The sequence below is a fragment of the Gopherus evgoodei genome, chromosome 1, assembly GCF_007399415.2.
Source record: "Gopherus evgoodei ecotype Sinaloan lineage chromosome 1, rGopEvg1_v1.p, whole genome shotgun sequence".
Classification (NCBI taxonomy): Eukaryota; Metazoa; Chordata; order Testudines; family Testudinidae; genus Gopherus; species Gopherus evgoodei.
The window spans coordinates 119437943-119457475 of record NC_044322.1 but is presented as its reverse complement, the minus strand read 5'-3'; the positions used below and the strand labels follow the sequence as shown (position 1 = coordinate 119457475).

The 19533-nt window shown below is 41.6% G+C and overlaps 1 protein-coding gene across 1 annotated transcript in view; it reads right to left on the bottom strand.

Annotated features, from left to right (window-relative positions):
* Window positions 1-19533, bottom strand: part of KIAA1211L (KIAA1211 like) — a 54467-nt gene that overhangs the window by 19665 nt on the left and 15269 nt on the right. Inside the window, exons 6-9 of the mRNA XM_030570606.1 lie at window positions 19155-19319; window positions 18403-18471; window positions 14795-15025; window positions 11000-12605 (exon numbers count right to left, since the gene is read on the bottom strand). Coding sequence (XP_030426466.1) covers window positions 11000-12605; window positions 14795-15025; window positions 18403-18471; window positions 19155-19319 — 2071 coding nt within the window. The remainder of the gene's footprint in view (window positions 1-10999; window positions 12606-14794; window positions 15026-18402; window positions 18472-19154; window positions 19320-19533) is intronic.

Genomic DNA, 19533 nt, shown 5'->3' with positions numbered 1-19533 from the left:
GGCGGGGGATACAGCAGGAACTATGGGATAGCTACGGAATAGCTACCCACAGTGCAACGCTCCGGAAATCGAGGCTAGCCTTGGACCATGGACGCACACCGCCGAATTAATGTGCTTAGTGTGGCCGCGTGCACTCGACTTTATACAATCTGTTTTATAAAACCGGTTTATGTAAAATCGGAATAATCCCGTAGTGTAGACGTATCCTTAGTCTTTGCTATGGCAGAAGCCAAGTCTGGCAGGAAAGAGAGAGGTAGAATAGTACTGTCATCTCAGAAATGAGACATAGCCAGTGCAGGATTTACTACCTCTTCCTCAAACAGGTTTGGCAGAGCTACTGCAGGCAGCATAACAAGTGTATCTGATTATTTATTATTTCTGTTTCCCAAAGGCTTCCGTGAAGGATGGAGGCCCCACTGGAGGGAGGGATGGCTAGACAGGCTACACACATAATAAAAGAGTCTCTGTCCCAGACAGCTTACAGTCTATGCAAGTGATAAAAGACAATGGGTGGATACAACCAAGAATGGAAACTGGGGGAAGGAAGGACAAGGTAGCATAGCAGTCTAAAGAATATTTGAGACTCTCCTTTAAAAGCGTGCAGTTCTGAGGGGCAGTGGAGGCCCAGTAGCCCTGGCATGCAGTGGCTATCCACAAAATAAATATTTCACTCACCTTTTTCTTCAGTTCACTGGCCTTCTGATTCAGCTTGAATAACTTTTCTTTCTTATCTCTTTCTGTCACTGGGCTGTCCATGTACTTTTATGACTTACAATATGGCAAGTCAAAGGATTGGGGAATAGAGATAGGGTGGAACCAAGATTCCTTGTTAGTAATTTCTTTTTTTTAATTAAGGCCAAGTTACAGTAAACTTGTTAGCAAGTCTTAAGCACAATTCAATTGTTGTTTCTGCTTATTACTCACAGGAAGAACACCCAAGAGTTCCAAGACTTGTATATTCTGCTTTTTAGAGAGACGGGGTGTCCAGTGGGCAGGATATAGGATTGGAAGTCAGAAGATTTGTTTTTTTCCCTGGATCTTCAATGGGTTGTGTGACATTGGGCATATCAAAACCTCCCTGTGCCTTGGTTTTCCCATCTGTAAAATAGGGCTAAAGATACCCACCTTTGGACTACACTTTGAGATCTATGGATTAAAAACATTATATTAATGCTAAGTACTATTTTTTTGCTTTTTGTTTCACTGGGTAGAAAAAAATAATGTAAGATATTTAAAAATAATTAGTTATTGAATAACTTTGTCAAATAATAAAGGGTACTGGGCAGTGATTCAGAATCATATTCAGTCATTCAGAATATGTTCATGGTCATGGCTGCATCTTTTATTTGTTTCTTTAAAACTAATTTGATATAAGGGGTTTTGAAAGAACTATGGGTTTTCCTTCCTCCTCTTGAATGAAGTTTGCCCTCATTTTGGAAATGTGTCAATAAATGGAAAAGTACCGCCAGCTGCATGTATATTGAAGTGAGAATCCCTTAGTTCTGCTAGTGCTTTACAAGATCACATTTAGAAAGGGATATGTTATCTGCCGAAATTGCAGGTCTTAGTCTGCTTTCAAACTTTTCTTAAGCAGAATTTCTCTTCCTTCAAGATCATGGGCCTGATCTGGCAATGCATAAAGACTGCAGGATCAGACTGCATACCCTTGTGTGAAGGTTATTCTTTAATATATTTATCTCTAGTTGTTTGAACAATAAGATTAAACTTGTAGATACTAAAGGAACTTTTGTTGACATACTTACTAGGTGAGCTTGTGTGATTTTGCACATACGTAAGAGGTGGAAAAGGAAAATGATTAAATAATCATTGGCCACTGTTATCTATGTGCAGTCCTGTATCACTTGCCATATATTTGAAAATTATTTTCTCCAACACTAAAAGTTAAAGTAACAGAAGCTGTAAGGCTTAATTTTTCAGAGGTAGCTTCAGATATTACTCCCATATTTTTGTGTCCACAAATATTTGGAGGCACAAAAAAAATTACAGATCTATTTTATAGCACTAAGATGTCTAAGGATCTGAAAATGAGGTGCTTACATATCTACGGGCTGTAAAATATGTCTCTAGTTATTCATCACCACAACAAAGTGCAGGTGCAAAGTCAGACTAAATTTGAGGCCTTTTTGAAAGTCTTAATATTCAAGCAAAGTCATGCATTCCAAGCATATTTTTAAAAGCAAATATTTTCAGAACTAATGCAAATTTTTTTTTGGGGGGGGGAGGAAGAGGGGAAACCACATATACCATACTGTGTCATTGTTTTATAACATACTGTTTGTGGATGCATATTTAATTCCACGTTACTTTATCTTTGTTCATTCATAAATAAGCAAGTTATTTTAAGAAAGGCTTTATAATGTATATGACATTTAGGATATATCAGCCTACATATTTTCTTTCGTTTTTTAACATACCATATGTTTCTCTCTGTGTACACACCCTATGCTTTCCTATCAGACTAAGCATCTCTGAAAGGTTTTGCTAAGCAGCTCTGACATCCTTTTTTTTCTCTAAGCTGCTGTGCAACATGACCAGTAAGTTTTGGTTGGCTCCACAATAGATCGCCAAGAGAGTTTATTACAGAGAAAACTGCTACCTTTACATAAAAAAGTCTACTGCTTTCTTGGAAAACAGCCCTACCAAAAAAATTGTCTGAGACAACTAGAAAGACAACTTCTTTTGAAGAGAAGTAAGCTTCTTACATATATTGCTTTTATGCAATCCTGGTTAGATATAAAAAAAATTGTCTTTTTTATGCAGAAAGACAGAGAGAAGTATTTTTCTTGTAATTTCAAAGCCTGGATTTTCTGGACAATACATTATTTTGCTCTCCTTCCTTGAATTCCTTTCCACAATGTCACTCCTACTAAAATTTCTCAATACAAAAGTCAATTACTTTTATTTTTATAACTTTTCAGTGGATCCAAAAGGCACACAAACAATGTTCTCCTACAGCGATGGGTTGTTTTTAAGGTTTGTGCACAGTCATTTATCCTAAAAGACAAAAGCGAATACATTGTATGTTTATATCATGCCAGCCATTCTGAAGGATCCCTCATCACTTCACAGATGATGGCCCAGACCTTGCAAATATTGAGGCATGTGCATAACTTCCCTCATGTGAGTTTAGATTTTAAAGACTTGGTGGGTTAATACTCACATGTGTAAAGCAATGTACATGCTTAAGTGTTTTTGCAAGCTTGTGTGAAGTCACAGGCCACTAACAAGGCTTGTGTGTGTAGAACTCCATTAATGGGAGTTTGTGCGATGTGCCTGCAGTACTGGATCTCCTATAGATAAAATTTAAAAAAATCACTGAAATGAAGCTAGTTCGGGCTTGAGGATGGCAACCGAGACATTGAACACTCCAGTGCCAAAGAAGGAAACAGCACATTTAAAACAAATCACATATTTGAGGTAACACATTTGCAAGCCTTTACTCCTGGGGGAATTCTGCACCACTGTGCAATCCAGAATTTTGCAGAAATTAACGTTGTGCGTGCAGAATTTCCTTTCTCCTACAGAAATGGGCTGCAGTGCTGCTGGCAGAGCCCAGCTTGCAGATAGAAGATGCTGCTGGGGGGAGGGGGAGGGAGCTAGAGGGTTTCTGGCAGCTGCAGTTCCCAGCATGCTCTAAGGGAAGGAGATGGCGGGCGCAGGAAACTCCATACAAACCTGGGACCAAGCATCAGGCTGTTTCTCCCTCTGGATCCCTGGCTCTGGGGGGAGAGGGGTGAGTGTCTTGGGGTGAGAGAGTGTGGGTATCTGGGCAAGGGAGGGCCCACAGTTGGGCTTTGCGGGGTAAGGAGGTTTGAGTATATTGGCTGCAGGGTGCACTGTGGCTGGGCTCTGTGGGGGAAGGGTTGTGGGTGTCTGGCTCCCAGGATGGGCTTGGGGGGTGGGGAGGAAGGGTGCAAAGAAACAGGAACTGTTTTCCCATAGGGGCGTCTTTAACTCTGTACTCCTAGGGGAATTTGTGTGTGTGTCTGTATTGTTACAGACATACTTGCTGACAGGAATTTTGAAATAAATTACCAAAATAATTGAAAATGGCATGATTATGTAGTGTTATTTTACAAATAAAATTTGCAGAATTTTTCATTTTTCAGCGCAGAATGCCCCCAGGAGTAGCAAGCGTTCTGAAGACTGGACTTCCATATCATCTGAATGTTTTACACCATCTTTACTCTTATTTCTGGAGATTACATGACTTCCTTGTAGGCATCAGCACCATGAGCTCCCTGGATCAGCATCATGAGCTCAATTCTGAAAAACTCTCATTGACTTAAGTGGAACAAGGAACAGGCTATGTATGAATTATTGCTATTTTTCCATAAATAGGGACTTTCTGATCTGTTATAAGGTGTTTCGACATTTTAGCTGTTTGGAGGATGTTTATTTTTATTGCTACCTGCGTCAGTCAATTCATCTCCATGGAAATAGAGTCGTAGAGTATAAGGCCAGAAGGGACCACCAGATCATCCATTCAGATCCCATGTACATCTCAGGCCACTGACACCATCTGTACTGCACAGTAAACCCTACATCCAAAGTTAGACCAAAGTATTACAGTCCACAGGAGTCTAGACTATTATGTGCACAGGAGAGAACAGAAGGGACTGAGATGCACCAGTGTCAAAGGCCCCCATGTCGGCAAGAAAATTATTGTGAGATATAACCAGATAATCCTCGCAACTGACTTGCGCCCACATACTGCAGATGAAGATGAAAAAAAAAAACTAAGGTAATTGCCATGCATGCTGATGTGGGAGAAAATTCCTTCCCAACTCCACATATGGTGATCAGTTAGACTGAGCATGTGAGCAAGAACCAGCCAATGAAGCACCCGAGAGATTATTTCCTACTGCAAAGAAAAGAAATGTCACAACAAACACAAGCAATTTTTGGATCTAGCTTCCTTTAAAATGAACATATAAACAAAAAAATTATTTACATTTGATTCAATTCATGTGAGATAGAGAAAAAATAAACTACTACTTTTTAAGTGTGCTTGGCGGGTGATAGAAAAGGTGTTAAGATGTTAAAAATAGCTGGAGATCCTAAATGAGAGTCTAATGGAAAACACATCCTGACTTAAAAACGACAAGCCAATAGATTTGAAACCCAAATATTTCAAAATCTCTTTGCCCTGGCTGCCAAAATCAACTCAGGATTTTGTGTTCCCTTTGCAATTACTGATGTCACCACAGTAGAGAACTTGGATTCTCAACTCTGATTTGACTCTGGCAGAGGAAATCAGAACCTTGAACTCAGGTCTTGGAAGGTAAGTGAAGACGTGTGATGGATTTTCAGCTATGTATTTTCAAAATGTATTGGTAATTTTTAAGTCAACATGAACATTATGTTAAGGCCTGACAGGCATTCAGGCGCTGGGAGTGCAGAGCTGAACGGCAGCTCTGGGAAGGAGAGAGAAATGCTGTCTGTGGATGATACAGCCTGCTCCCAACCCTGTACACCTGCCCAGCCCTGTTGGCCAGTATGCATGAGAAGAAGATAGCCCTCTCTCTTCCTCTGCCCGGCTCTTTTGGAGTGCATAGTGCCTCTGTGGGTGCACTGAGGGTGCAGTGCCTAAACACAGGGACTCCCATTGTTTCTACTTCTGAGACAGGGAGCACAATGGACAGCAGAAGTCTGCTTGTGCCATCCTCACATGTGCATTCACACTAGGGCTAATTACAGTTTTTGCTATTGTAACCCACGGGTTAGTGTGCGTCACTTGTCCCACACTGTACCTGATCCACAAAGGATGTGAATCTGTTACAGCCCCACGCTACGGAGCTTGGCTCTTTAGCTCAAGCTGTAAAGACTCACACTTTTAACTCTGGAAGTCCCCAGGGCCAGCCAAGACAATAGCAATCTCACTATTTTAAAATGTTTTCTGTTCAATTTAAAGTCACGCAGCCAACAAGTCATCTCCAACTATCTCCACAGGCTTTTCTAGTAGCCTTGACTGCTGGTTATGTTTGGGTGTGGAGTCAGCATGCCACCAACCTTAAACACTTTAATACCAGTTCTCCAAGTAACTGGAAAAATCTAGAGATTAAATTGAATGGAAGGGACCAAGTTGCTGTTGCAAACATTGAACATAGCAATCTTACTGTCTCAAAACTGCTGTACATGAACTGCGCATCATCATAATGATTCAGCATAATTAGATCAGCACTCTTTTCCAGCCCAGCAGCGTCTCATCAGCAGCCATGGCTTTTTGAAAGGTCAAATGAACTTAAAGGATGGAACTGGCTAGTTGCCAGCACTAGCAGAGGTTTGGATGCAATGCAATGTCAAGTGGGAAACAGCAAAGCTGATGGCCCTGCATATCTGGGAATAGATTGTGTCCATCTAGCCACACATTCCTTTCAAGAGCTATGTTCTGGAGGGGGTTGATAGCAGCTCTTTGAGTTGTCTCTGCCAGTGGCTAAGGAGAATGATGAATTTGCATGTGCTCCTACGTTAGTGAGAGTAGAGGGCAGGCCTTTTTTACAGTATAAAATAACTGAAGACTATGTCATCAGTTAGCAGCATCGGTCAGTACACTGCTTCACCAATTAATTTGTTCTCATTTGTTACCATGGGGGCTAGAGCTCAGCCATACCTTATAAGCTGTGAACAGCATTGTGGTTGGTGCAGTAATGCACTGCCCAGAAGCTTCTCAGGGCACTGGGGGAGCACCCCTGCTGCTACACCCCTTCAGTGGGTGCTGCATAATGTCCCTTCCAAACCCAGCCAGCTCTGGGTATTTAGTGAGCTGGGCACAGCCTGCATATGGTACTGAAGAAGACATATCCACAAGCAAGTGTTGCCCACCCAGTGTCACATGATAAGCAATACCAGGACAAACAATGCCATGATCCGATTTCTAAGCAGAAAGGTCCACAATGAGACACTATGGACCTCAGGTCAATATAGAGCAGTCTGTTCCATATTTAAACTGATAATGTCCCTAGTTAACTCATGCTAAAATGACAGAATCAATATTCCCTTCTCCCACAGCTATTCAGTGAATACAGAGAAAATAGCACGACGGCTTCTTTTATACGCTTAGTAGGTTTCATACAGTTATGAAATGGTCCAGGGTTCTTGTATCAATATTTCACATCTTACACTAAATACATTTGTAACCCTAGGCCAGCTATTCTAGTCCTGTTTACAGTGAGCAAGCAATGATAAAGCCTTTCAAAAGAGTTTATGAGACCATAAATAAATAATGTGCTGAGCATGCTAGACAATTAGTAAATCTCCTTCAATATCCCTGTTAAAAAGAAGGACGCGTCTTCCAGAGGTCTGAGTCATCCATACCCTGAAAGGCTTGTTTGCACCTGCAGAATGTTACTTTTGGAATCACTATCCAGCAGGTCCAACAACAGCTCTTTTCCTGTTAAATTAACGTGGTTAATCTGAATTTTTTTGTACTGGCTGATTTTTTCACTGGTGCTGTGACAGATGCTTTTCAACGATGTGACTTTTTTTTAAAAAAGCCAGTAAAAATATTCGATAAGGGGTTTTCTGTTTCCATGTTAATGTCCATAAAGGCCTTCTCAGCAGGGGAGAGGGGACAGATCGGAGAGCAGCATTGCTAAATGTGTCTGTCCCCACCCCCACCCCTAACCACGCACTCAAGCTTGCTTGCCACCATCCTAAGCAGCAATGAGGTAAGGTCTCTCAACTTCAGGAACTGCAGAACAGTTCCAGGGAACCTCCCCAGCTCCAGCTTCCTCATCAGGTTCCCATTGCTTCCTAGCACACTACCGGGGTCTGGGCAGTGAGGAATATAGTAGGTACACCCTCCCCCACCCCTTAGCTTTCATCTCTCCCCAGCTCCGTGCAGGAGTCTGGAGAGGGAAGATGGGGACCAGCATGACAATCCTCCCAGCTGCTCTTGCTTCCTGGCTCAAGTGCAGGGGTCCTGGGAAAAGGAGACACTGACCTGGCTCCAAATGGAGAAACAGCAGCAGCTCTGTTACTGAGTTACTGGGGAAGAGTGAGCACTTGAGCTCCCCCGACATCCCCAGTGCTGCCTGAGAATGGGGTCAGTAGAATAGCACATGACATAGGAAGTACAAAGGCCATTCAACAAAGCCATGCAACTGGGCTGTACACAAAGGGCTGTCAAATACACAAAGTAAACACACTGGGCCAGATTCTCAGCTGGTATAAATCAGCACAGCTCCCTGGAAGTCAACAGAACTACACTGATTTACAACAGCGGAAGATCTGAACCAATTCAAACAATTTTTTCCCTTTAACTTCTTTCATTTACAGTCCTTTTAGTTGCAAACACCTACAGTAAGCATAACATTTTCAGAAAGAGGTGTGTTTTTGAAAGTGTCAATGTCCCTATAACTAAAGAGCAGCCAGTAAAGTTTTCTGCAAGTTTTCCAGTAAGATTATTTATCATTTTACTGCAATGGCAATGAAATGTTACAAAACTGTCACTAGCAAACCCTGGGTTTCCGATAAAAAGAGGAGTGTTAAATAGAACCAGACTGAATGTGGCTATATGTCACGTTAGGCAACAATTTTTTATGCATTCTAAAATATGCTTACAAAAGAATGTTAAAAATGACTGTTGGTTGTGGGGGTTTTGTTTGTTTTGTTTAATACAGAATCCTTATTCATTCTAAACCAGAGGTGGGCAAACTACGGCCCGTGGGCCACATCTGGCCCACGGGACCCTCCTGCTCGGCCCCCGAGCTCCTGGCCTGGGAGGCTAGCCCCCACCTCTCCCCCACTGTTCCCCTTCCCCCGAAGCTTCACCCCACCACCAGCGCAATGCTCTGGGTGTCTGGGCAGCACATCTGCAGAGCTGCGGCCTGACCCAGTGCTCTGTACTGTGCGGTCAGGGCTGCCTCCAGGCACCAGCCCAGCAAGCAGCTGCTCGGGGCAGCCAACGGTGAGGGGCGGCACGTCCAGGTCTTTGGCGGCAATTTGGCAGCAGGTCCCTCACTCCCTCTCAGAGCGAAGGACCAGCCACCAAATTGCCGCCGAAGACTGAAGCAGCAGCAATAGAGCTGCAGATTGTGATCACGGCTTTTTTTTTTTCTTTTCTACTTTTTGCTGCTTGGGGCTGCAAAAACCCTGTGTGCGGTGGTGTGCCCGGCTCCAGCCGGGCGACGTGGCTGTAGCGCTGCCAGCCACTGGTGCTCCAGGCAGTGCAGTAAGGGGGCAGGGAGCAGGTGGGGTTGGATAGAGGGCAGGGGAGTTCAAGGTGGTGGTCAGGGGGTGGGGATGTGGATAGGGGTCAGAGTGGTTGGGGGAGGGGAATGAGGGGGTTTGAATGGGTGCAGCGGTCCCAGCGGGCAGTCAGGAAGGAGGGGGGGTTGGATGGGGCAGAAGGGGCAGTCAGGGGCAGGGGTTCTGGGGACGGTCAGGGAGAAGAGGTTGTTGGATGGGACAGGGGTCCTGGGGAGGGGCAGTCAGGAATGAGAGGAGGGGTTGGATGGGGCAGCAGGGGTTAGTCAGGGATGGAGGTTCTGGGGGCGGGTCGGGGACAGGGAACAGGAGTGTATGGATGGGGTAGGGGTCCCGGGGGGCCATCAGGGAACAGGGGGGTTGGATGGGGCAGGAGTCCCGGGAGAGGGCTGTCAGGGGGCAAGAAGCAGGAGGGGCGGGGGCGGGGGCCGGGCCATGACTGACTGTTTGAGGAGGCACAGCCTTCCGTAACCAGCCCTCCATACTATTTCTGAAACTTGATGCGTCCCTCAGGCCAAAAAGTTTGCCCACCCCTGTTCTAAACCTAGGAGAAATCGGCTCTTTAATAGATATGGAGCACAGTATTACATCTGATCTGGTCACATACACCTAAACTTTGGCCAGTAGGTGATTTGGGTCTCAGGTCTTTCTATACTTGGCCAAACACCACCACAAAGTCCAAATAGCACTGAACTGGGGAAGTTCACATTCAAATATAGACTTGGACCTATCTCTGCACTTCAACAAATCTGGTAGTGAAAATCTCTAGTTACTTTTTTAGAGTCAATATCAAAAATATTGCTAAACTTTAAAAAACACAGATTCAAAACGTGAAACAATTCCATTAGACTTCCTGTTACCTTACCAGAGAAATCTCAATGAGGAACCAGACTGTGGCCAGTAGGGTATTCATGGTCATATTTTCATCTTGCTCTGCTATAAGAGATGATTTTGAAAAATTCTCACATATTGCACAGTATCCTAACCCCCTTGGACTTTCTTTTAAATAGGTTTGTGGATCAGAGCATGGCTCTTCCATGGGGTTGCCAATTTTGGTTGGACATATTCCTGGAGATTTAATCATGACATAATCTTTAATTGAAGATGAATCTTTAATTCCTGGAGACTCCAGGCCAATCCTGGCGGGTTGGCAACCCTACACTTCCAGTACCCTGGCCATTACAAAAAGCTTTGCTATTTCTTTTTAAGGCTCCATTCCTGCAGTTGCCTCTGTGTGCATGGACTCCTGGGCTTGTGGCAACCCAGTTGCAGGATCAGGGTCTAATGGTCAGATTCTCAAAAGGTATTTCACTGGAGTTAGGCTCCGAAAATACAGTTGAGGACCTGGATGTTTGGAACTAGAAAAGAAATACCACTTCTCTGTGTAACTTTTCATTAGCACAGCTGAGACGCTGCTCCAGACTGAACTTGCAGAATATCTCGCATGGCTTCCATTAAGTCAAAAAGATATGATCAGCTCAAATGATTTTGAAACATTACTTTGCTGATATCATTCCCTGTTTCCCTCTGAGAAGTAGTAGAGGTTTCGTTTCTCATTTTTTGTTGCAACATTTCATTTCTATTAAACTGCATCTGCATGTATACAATGCTTTAGTAAACTGTACAAAGGAACAAATGGAAGGAATGTGTTACTGCTAAAAGTCATCTTCATTGTTTCAAAGAGAAGTATACCTTTTGAAGACCATAAAAAAATCCTCTCTGAATTCAAATGAGCTTAGACAACTATATAAAGTATCAGAAGTCTTACCAGGCACTTTTGAAGGACATGATTTTTTCTCCAAGTCTCTGTCTTTACTTCTGGAATCAGGAGATTTCGTGACTTCCTGCTTTTCCACGTTACCATTTGCATTAGTTACATTCTGAAAAACAGGCTTTCTAGGCAATGGAGGTTTTGTGCTAAGCTGTTCAGAGGACTTTGTTTTAGATTTTATGTTGTCATTCACAGAGCCATTGTTATTTACATCAGCTGTTTTTTTGATCTGTGCCTTTTCACCTTTTAGAAGTGATTCCAATCCCTCTTTTTCTAAATTAATCTCTGCACTGTATCTTTTAAACCCCTTTGATTCTGGTGAAGAGCTGTCTCTGTATTTCAAGGACAGTGACGTGGATCTAAGTTTTACTTGAAAAGGACTTTTATCTTCACTGCCTGGTTGGCACTGGGATACCACTGGAATTGCATCAATAGCCTGAGAAACACAGCCAGCCACCATTTTGACTGCTGCTTTGCCCGTGACCTCAGAGTCAAAATTTGCCAGTGACATCTGCTTTTTAATGCTATTTTTTTCCTCCTGTAGATCCGAGCCCACCTGCACATCCTCTTTCAACTTCTCATTTCTTGAGGCGACTTCAGTTTTTGACAGGGGTAATTTGGCATTTAATGGACTTTCACATTCTGAGTTTTCTTTCAGGTGGAGGCTGCCAGCCCTTGGTCTCTCCCGTGCTGATGACACTGAAAATTTTCTCAAGGTGCTGAGTTCATTGGCAACTTTCTCCGTTTTTTTCCCCCAAATTGCCTCCCTCTGTCCCAGGGACTGATTGTTTTCCTTGTCAGATGCAGCTAGTTCTTGAGTGGGCATAGTTTGCTCCAGAGACCAGGAATCAGATGACTTCAGCTGCGATGACAAAGCAGGCTGTGGGATATCAGAGGAAACACAGGGTGAGTCCGTGAACTGAGAAGACCCTTCAGGTAACTGCTTGCTGGAAGCTGGCAATGCAGCAGACTCCTTTGTTTCCTTATTACAGGAAGTTTCCATGGGTATCTGACCATCCTTCTGTATATTTTTTTCTGTCCCTCCCAAACTGCCAGTATTGGTTGAAGCATACTCTTCAGATAGCAGGTTGTTCACTGAAGACCCATTAAGAAACTGTTTATTTTCTTGATTTAAAGTATTAACTGACACATCACACACGTTCCTGGTGGACACACTCGGTGTTCCTAGGGGCTCTTTTTCCCTTTGTGCTTCTCTGTCCAGAGGGGGATACAGGGTGATTATGTTTTCTTTAGGCTCTAAAGAATAAGGATAATCTGACGCAGAATGTGTTATTTCCAGTGTAGTTTGGCAGCCGTCAGGATTATTCTCATGTAACAAGGCTTCCTGTACAATGGCAGACTCAGAAGTGAACTGCCGTGTGGGAGGCCTTTCGTCTCTGTGTCTCAAGCCATGGGGAAAGTCTTTAGGCATTTCAGGTCTCTGCCAGGAGGCCACATCACTTGTCACAGCTGTGCTGTGTGTCAGTTTCTGATGGCTGGTGGTGAAGACTTCACATGTCAAGTCTGTCAGCATCTCCCTTCCATTGTGCTCCTCTTCTTCTGGGGTGCAGCTCAAGTCATTCAGAGACTCTGAGTTGGTCCGCTACAAAGAGCAAACAATTATTAAGATTTTATTATTTCTTTATAACTTCACACAATTTCATTTATTGTTTAGATTGTGGCAGAGCCCACAGTCTGGCAACTGCTTTCCAAACAGAGAGGAAAACAGTCCTTGTATTGAACTCACATAGCTAATTAGTTTATATTCAAGTACTATATGCTGATTTCATCGTATTATGCTTGGCAAGCTGTATTACGTACATGTGTAAACATTTTCTAACCAAACTATCAAGAAATCAAATTAAGACGTCATTTCCTGCCCCTACATAATTAACCTCTTTGATGCCTTTGTATCTGTAGCCAATATCCAGCAAAGCTGGAGCTGCAGGACTCTGAAGACAAGTTTTGGGGGCTGGATTCACCAGTGCAATTTGGCTTCATTGTGGTGCTCCAGTGGCAAAGAGCAGCCCCATCATGCTATTACACATCACACAAACCCTTCTTTGTAAAGCCTGGCCTTGGAACAGCAAGTCTATGCAAAGAGACTAATAAAAGTATTAAATATGATAATGTACAGCAGATGGTCTTCTTGTCTTTAGTCAAATTGTGACACACCCTTCCAATCTTTTGTAGCTTCTGTTTTCTTTCAAGAGTTAAAAATATTTCATGACATCTTATAAAGCATCTGTTTATTTGGGAGGTCTTTTGATCAGACATGAGATAAGCTTTTGTAAATATGTACTTAGAACTGGCTGAATATACAGGATTATTTCAAAGCATTTTATTAACCTGTGGAATATGCATTTTCATAGAATGCCATTGTTATCTTACTGAACGACTGTAGTCTATTGTGTAAATCCATATTTTAGATGTAGGTACTAATCTGAGGAGTAGAAAGCTTGCATTCTAAAGTGACTTATGTCTCATCCTATTCCCAGTTTTGCAAACAACAAAGTTACCATGCTAATTCAGTATAAAATGTAGTCTATGCCAAATAAAAGTCCAGGAATATAAAAATAGGATGTAGATCAGGACAGAAGTACTCAGGCAAAATTGTATGAGGAAAAAATTACTAGTGGAAAGATCTATTAAACAGTGCAAAAGCTTTCCAAGGGAAATCATGGAGGCTCTATCACTTTGGTTATTTAAGACAGGACTGGACAAAGCAATAGTGAATATACTTTGGCAACACTCCTGCACTGGCAGAAAGGAATGGATTAGATAGTCTTTTCCACTGCTGCTTTTCATGCTTCTCTGATACAGCCTGCATTGTCACGATGCATAGCTCAAGACTGCTTTCCCAAGCACAAAAGTTGCTCACTGGTTTTGAAAAAATAACAAATCCTCTTGACATCACAGTTGGGGGAAAATGATATTTATGTCTTTAAACAAGACAATTTCCTTTTTTTAATAAGAGGTTCAAAATATCCAGACACACTAATGTGAAAAATTAAGAGCAGGTACAATTTCAATTAAAACAAATAAATCAAGATTTGAGAGTCTGAAAAATGTGTTTTAAAATGCCTGTCTTTTTTACTCAGAAAAACTTCACTGAGATACAAAAATGATTTTTTGGGAGGGCATATTTTTTGCTCAATTTTCCACCTTTGCTGGTGAAGCCACATAAGGATAAAGTGATTGGATAGTTGTGTAAGGGGGATTAGAATGCACGATGTTCCCAGGAACCAGAACTTGGCTCCAAGTCTTGGCCATGTGATCTCTTATTTATGTGACTTTAGAAAGTTAAAAATGTCCCAGTTGCCTTGGGGATTCTTTTAAAGCCCAATAACAAAATTCTTTCTAAGGGTCAGATTTGACAGACCAAATTTCCATCCAGAAAAGTGTGTTACAATCAAATTATGCTCTGGTTTTTAAAAAATGAGTAACAAATGCTGGTAAAGCCTCAACTTTATCATCACTGTTAAACACTGAAATAACACCTCATGGTAACTTTAAAAAGAAATGAAATGTAGCCATAAATCCTTATATCAAGAGAATTAACAAGTAATCCCCTCTCGCAGCGTGCAGCTTATACATGGCTTTTGGAGGTTATATTCCAGATGCATACAGAATGCTTATTAAACATTAGTGATTAGAAAGCAATGAAATATCCACTCACAGCTCTGGCACTACTTAATAAATGCTTGTAAAGGCAGAAATAAGAATGGCAAGTCAAGTAAGAATGTGTAGTTTAAAGTCAGTGCTGAGTTCTCTGTTTATTTTTACTATTACCGAAGGAAGTCTTCTCATTTTACTAGATCTCTGGTTCCGTGGTTTTATTAAAAGCTTGTGTTTAGCAGCAGAATTATCTAAGCAAGTGGAGAATTCAGGCGGAGTGTCAAAATCAGCTGCAGGCGAGATGCTGCTGTCAGATGTTCGGGGAGATAAAGTTTTAGCACTTGCATGCCTAGGGAATAGTTGGCCTTCTGTAGAGCGGGGCCTAGAAGAAGGACCTGAAGTGACCTAAAAAAAAAAAAAATCCCAAAGAGAACATCAAACCATGAAACCAAACAATGAAAATAAGAATTTTACAGAGAAAAACCTTGTTTACTGGGGCTTAGGGTTTTTTTACTTTTATTTCAGTTGCACTGCAATTACTAGCTTTTGCATATGAAATACTGTGATAGCAGTTTTGCATTTTAACAGCTAGAAGATTGCAATATCCAGTCTATTGGAAAAGAATGTGTCACCGTTAAATAGCAGACCTCAGACAAATGAAAAAATTGTCAACACATCTGAGAAAGGAAATTAGGAAAAACTTCATAGGCCAATCCTGAGTCAGCTCCCTTTCTGACTCCTACCCACAAACCTACAGGCCTAGAACCCTTCTACCTTCCAGTCATACAGGGCCACATCCGCTTCCAATCCTACAACCCTCTCTTTAAGAAAACAATGTCAAAGGTTACTGTCCCCAATATTTAATCTACTTGCACGTTTATTTCCATTTGGAAAATCTGTGAAGTTTTTAACCACAAACAGAATATTTCATTCCTCCCCAGCCCACCACAAAATAAAAGATCATCGCTTGCTCGTAGCCTGGAACTTCCAACTAGTACAACAATCTATCCAGAAATAATACTCTTGGTATCTTTAGGATATGGTACTTTCCTGCCAGAGGAGTTCAACTTTTCAGCCTTCCATGAATGTAATGTGTAAATCCCAAGGTTTATGCATAATTCTCAATTCCCATTCAGGTATGAAATTAGGATCTTACAAAATGAATTTTTAAAAGTGATTTTTCTCTTTCAATAATTAAATTCTTCAAAATAAGAAAAAAAAGGGATATTGCCAAGGTATCAATCATAACTTTAAAATGAACTCTTATCACTGTTTATAGTAGTCCTGTGGCAGCTTGAAACTCAAATATATTCCCTTATTGCAGTTTTCCCCTTCATTGTGCTTTGTGCTGCTATCCAAGTACCGTGGGCTGCTGACAGACAGAGATATTTTCTCTCAAATAAGAGCTGTGAAATATTTATTTTGCTTATGGAGAAAAATCAATATTTGTATCCAATGTGCCAAAAAAACACTTCATGCACTGCAGTCAAACAGGTATTCTTTTGTATATAAAAGATCTGTTCCTGCTCCTATTGAAATCAATGGAAAAACTCCCAAAGACTCAGTGAAAGCTAGATCTCCAATCAAGCTATATTAAAAAAAAAAAGGGGGGGGAGGTGGGGATAACTCAATCATGCCAGCTAAGGGATGTTTTAACTAATTTGGACTGAAGTTTTCTCTATGATATCTGCAATTTGCTGTTCAAACATGACTAATGTGTAACAATGATACATGGGTACATTACACATTAATACCTTATGGTGAATACATTGACATTTCAGCTCCTTGACAAAGGCACAACACTTTTTTGCCTGAAGGACTGACATGAATGCCCGATGCCCACCCTCCCCACCCCTTTCTCCTCGATCACTTGGAGACCAGACTTTAGGTAATACTAACACTGATCATTAGATTAGAAAACTAAAGAACACAGTTTCTGTTGCTTCACTTAAAATACAGCATTCGAATTGAGTTTCAGATGTATATTTGCTGCAGAGATTGTACGTCAGGTTATGGCTGGCCTTGTGCATGTGTACAAGAGGGGGAGAAGACTGAGAAAGCCCTTCCAAAGCAGTGCACCCTGGTAGGGGACAACCATCATTCAGCTAGCTGCACCAGTGAGAACAGGGTACATGGCCATTGCAGGGGAGCCAGCCCCAGAGGGGGAGTATCCAGTGGAGGTAAGGCCACGACACCATCTTCCCCCTTCAAACCAACAAAGCTGTGCTGTTGCGGATGGGGAGAGGACGACTCTGGCTACATCTTTTCCAAGGTGTAGCAGGTCGTGCTGCCCAGCATGTGCCCTCCCATAGCCAAGGAGGGAGGTCTTGCACTGTCACCTGGGCGATATGTTCCCTCCCGTCTCCTAAAGGAGTCCAATCCCTTAGAAGGTGTAGCTAAAGCCTGCACTGGCAGGAATGCATTTGCACCGTGCCGCTTTCTGGGTATATCCTGAATTGGCAAACACACATTTACAAAGAATTATACCTGTTTTCAAAAAAAAAAAAGTGTTATTTCCTTTTTTTCTAAAATGGATTAAAATTTCACTTTTCTCAGTAACAAGGAGCATTTCAAATAGTTTTATGTGGAATATTTAGTGAAGAGGAAAAGCTGCCAGCAGTCTGTGTCATCTCAATGGGATTTAAAAGTATATTTTGCATGATTATCACATAACTGCCAATTTAGAACTGGCCAGGTTTTTTATTTTTCCTTTGCAATTCCCTCCCCCAATCTCAAAAATGCTCCTTACTTTACCCCCTGCATTGCATCTACCATAATGCAGCTGAGGAGGACTAATTGAGACTCTTCAGAACCTGTCTAAAATTACTTTTCAATCAACCAGAATGATTTAGTGATGATTGAAGAAAGGCATCTATTCACTTCTCCTCAAGGACTGCAGATGTCATCACAGAAGAATTCCCAGCTCATGCTATGTAAGGTAGAGAGATACCAACTAAAGACTGAACCCAGGTCTCCCAAGTAGCAAGGCTAATCACTATTACCAGGCCAAGTGTTACTGCACCAATGTAAGAGGATGGGGTGGTTTGTAGTCAAAGCAGGGAACTGGGACTCAGAGGATCTGGGTTTTATTCGTGGCTGTGCAACAGACTTCCTCTGTTTGGGCACCTCACATAGCTCTCTTTGCCTCAGTTTCCTCATCTGTAAAATGAGGATAATGATACCAGTCTCACAGGCTAAGTTTTCTGTGTGTTTGGCAGCTAATTCTTTTATGTTTGTAAAGTGCTTTGAGATTATGAGATGGATGATATACCAGAAGGGGTCTTTAATTATTAATTATCATCACCACCACCACCACCATTATCCCTTAAGATTACAGCATGCGGAATTCTTTCAAAACAAATAGCCTTCACAACATACAAGATCTTTAAGCATAAAAAGAGGAATGCCACTGTCTAATTCATGCCCATGAGTCACTAATAAATCCTGACCATGAACTAACTCCGTAGATTAGGGCAGTCGGGAATTTTGTTAAATCCTCTGCAGAATTCCTGCGTTTTAGGTGTTCAAATGCACTTGTCTGTTCTCTTTTTGACTTTTTATCATTATCATCAAGAATTATTTGGCATTAGAGAATTCTGTTGATAAAGATTTGTAACTTTTATGTTAGCAGGACAAGCATTAAAAAAAGCAAACAGCTATAACATATACAAAAGGTTGTTCTTGCAGCAAACAGACCACAAAGTAACATATTCATGCCTTAAATTTCCTTAAAAGACTAATATATATGTTGCTTGCTTCTTAATATATTTGGTGGAAGTTACCTGTTCTTCTTCTTCACTGCCTGTTCCAGCTAAACTCAAAGAGCTAGGGTGCTTGTGAGAGTCAGAGAACTGTGGGATGGAATGAGGAAGAGATTCAGTAAAAGAAGAAAATGAGATGGTTACTAACAGAAAACATCTACACATAGTGTACACACACAAACACACACACTCTAAGCTACGGTCTAGCGCTGCTACCAAGTTCTAAGAATTAGAGAGGACCTTGCAAACATAAGACATAAGAGACGCAGGAAAAGAATGAAGGCTTCATTAAATACTGCATAGCAAAATTACATTTTAAAAATAATTACAAATTCTTGAAAATTTCTTTTTCCCAGGCTGGAGGACACAGTGTTAAGAGTGAGAGAGCTCTGCTTTTATTGACTGATTCTGAAGAGACTACTGATTTTTCAGCTATTTTTTATTTTCCAGCTGTTTGGTAATCTCTCTTTCTCTGGATTGCTACAGTGGCTGGCTGCAATAACCCAATACACATAACTGGTACATAACCACAAGCAAAATCAAAGAGGGACACAAATATTCCTCCAGGAGTTACTGCAGCTGACAATCTATCACCAATATGGTTTTATGCATAGATGTTTGAAGAAGTCCAACCAGTTCTGATGAAGAGAGATCAGACTTGATGAAGGACAGCAAACTAAGTATTTATCCTGCCCTTTCACACAAAAAGGATGCTCAAATAGAAAAGTCTGGTCCAGTAAGTGTTGACATTGTCAATATCACAATCTACTCACCCTTGCTGCTGTGCTAGAACTTAGAATTTCATGTAGCAAAGATATTTCTGGAGGACTCCTGGGTAACCCATCATCTTCAGAACTAGTCCCAGCATCATCTATCCGCTTTGCATGAATGCCAAATGGAGGAGGAGGCCCCAGTTTCATGCTATGTTGAAGTTTTAACTGCAATATGACATGGAAATACTTTTGAATGTTTTTTTCCACATTATCTGACTCTGTCCACTACATTGATTTATTTTGATTTTAACTCTACACAACAAGATACAACTTAATGAGCCAGAGCATAGAGCACCTCCATTTCAGGTTCTCCCTGGGTACCAAACAGCTCATATATCGTATCACTCTAATTTAGATTGAATCAAGACATAGTAATGTT